Consider the following 1,597-nt stretch of genomic DNA (forward strand, 5'->3'; position numbering starts at 1 on the left):
AACACAGTACTTTGTTTGTCATCATTATATACAGTACTTCGACAGTTTTCATAAAACCATTTAAGAGATATTGTAGTATTTTAACGAGGCAATAAAGATATACCCTCTTGAGTAGATTAGGATTGAAAATTAGAAAGCTATATACCTGGACTTGCATCATCTATCGTAAGGGAATGTGAATTTTGAATATCGAAGTTGTCATCAGATCTATTAGAAGGTGAGGTAAACCCACGTGATGAAAGAACGGAAGCACTTCTTGTCAAGACTAATTCTTCATTATTATCATCGTCAACATCTGCATTCTTAGCGCTGATATCATCTCTGATATCTTTGATACTACCTCGATCCGCAACACCGATATTAACTGTAATCAACAAAAAGAATTAGTGCTCTGAATAAAATTTTTTTCTCATAACTGTCCTTCTCATAACTAATCCTTACCCAAGCTATCATGTTCATATGCATTCTTAGCACTGCGATATTTTAAAGTCTTACAAGACAAAGTAGTACTTTTTTCTTGGCATAAATTACTTTTCTTGTATTCAGCTATGTGCTGGTATTTTCTCTTGACGTTACCCTCAATTGGATTCTCAACAATGATGTGTTTTGTACCCTTATTATCTGAATTAATCTTTTTTAGAATTGTATAATTATTTTTGTTTTGTTCTCCACTTATTCGATTCAGAGACTGTTCTGAAAAGGGTTTCCGTTTGCAGAATGATACATTATTTAACATGGACTGTACTTTGTCTCGAACAACAGATTTAGCATTTTCCTGATTAAGATCATCTTCGCTGTCGCTGACTGCTATGGTACTGGTTTGGCATCTCTTTGGAAAAACATCATTATCCGAGTCGTCTGATTCAAATCGAATTGGTCTTTTCTTTTTCCTAGGTACCTCACAATCTGATACATTTGAATCTATATTCGTTTCCTCTTCTGCTTTTACTAGAGCCTTTCTAGCATTATTATAGGTTGCTAAAAAAAATAAAAATATGAACGATATGAAAGAAGAGCATACATTTTTTTTATGAAAAAATTCTATTGCAATATCATGCGCGCAATTATTAAAAATAGAATATTTATTTTCTTTATCCTTAAACTTTTAATTTTCGATTCTTTTTCATCTAACAAGAGTCTATATCTAACTATGAAATAATAATACAAATTAAATACAAATTCATATAAAAAATATCGTGTGAAACAGAAACAGTATTTTTTTAGCTAGCTTTTCTAGCTTTCTCAAAAAGGAAATATTACTATCAGACAGCTTTAATAATTCAATAACTGATGAGAAGGAAATCAACTCAAGACTTGCTAGTATCTTAAAGTAGTTCATCATAAATTGACATTGATCAGATAATCTAGTTTAATTATTTTATTATTATTTTAAGTTGCAATTTGGACTTATCAACTAAATCATTGTAAATATTTCCAGTAGTTTCAATAAATATTGTTGAAAAGAACAAATTATTTATTTTATATAATTATCCTTATGAATGAACTGAAGGCAATAACTTACAGTATTGATGCTTCAATACAATGGGAAATTGTTTCCAACTTGTATCAGGATCTTTTAGACTTATAATCCATCGCG

General features: G+C 30.1%; 1 protein-coding gene across 1 annotated transcript in view; it reads right to left on the bottom strand.

Moving 5' to 3' along the window:
• Nucleotides 1–11: 11 nt before the first annotated feature.
• Nucleotides 12–1,597, bottom strand: part of LOC105557288 — a 2,224-nt gene continuing 638 nt past the window's right edge. The window contains exons 2-4 of the mRNA XM_012004486.1: nucleotides 1,523–1,573; nucleotides 442–978; nucleotides 12–364 (exon numbers count right to left, since the gene is read on the bottom strand). Of these exons, the coding sequence (XP_011859876.1) occupies nucleotides 138–364; nucleotides 442–978; nucleotides 1,523–1,573 (815 nt within the window). The 3' untranslated portion in view covers nucleotides 12–137. The remainder of the gene's footprint in view (nucleotides 365–441; nucleotides 979–1,522; nucleotides 1,574–1,597) is intronic.

Source organism: Vollenhovia emeryi, unplaced genomic scaffold, assembly GCF_000949405.1.
Source record: "Vollenhovia emeryi isolate VEMERY1.0 unplaced genomic scaffold, V.emery_V1.0 DF939531.1, whole genome shotgun sequence".
NCBI classification, from domain to species: Eukaryota; Metazoa; Arthropoda; class Insecta; order Hymenoptera; family Formicidae; genus Vollenhovia; species Vollenhovia emeryi.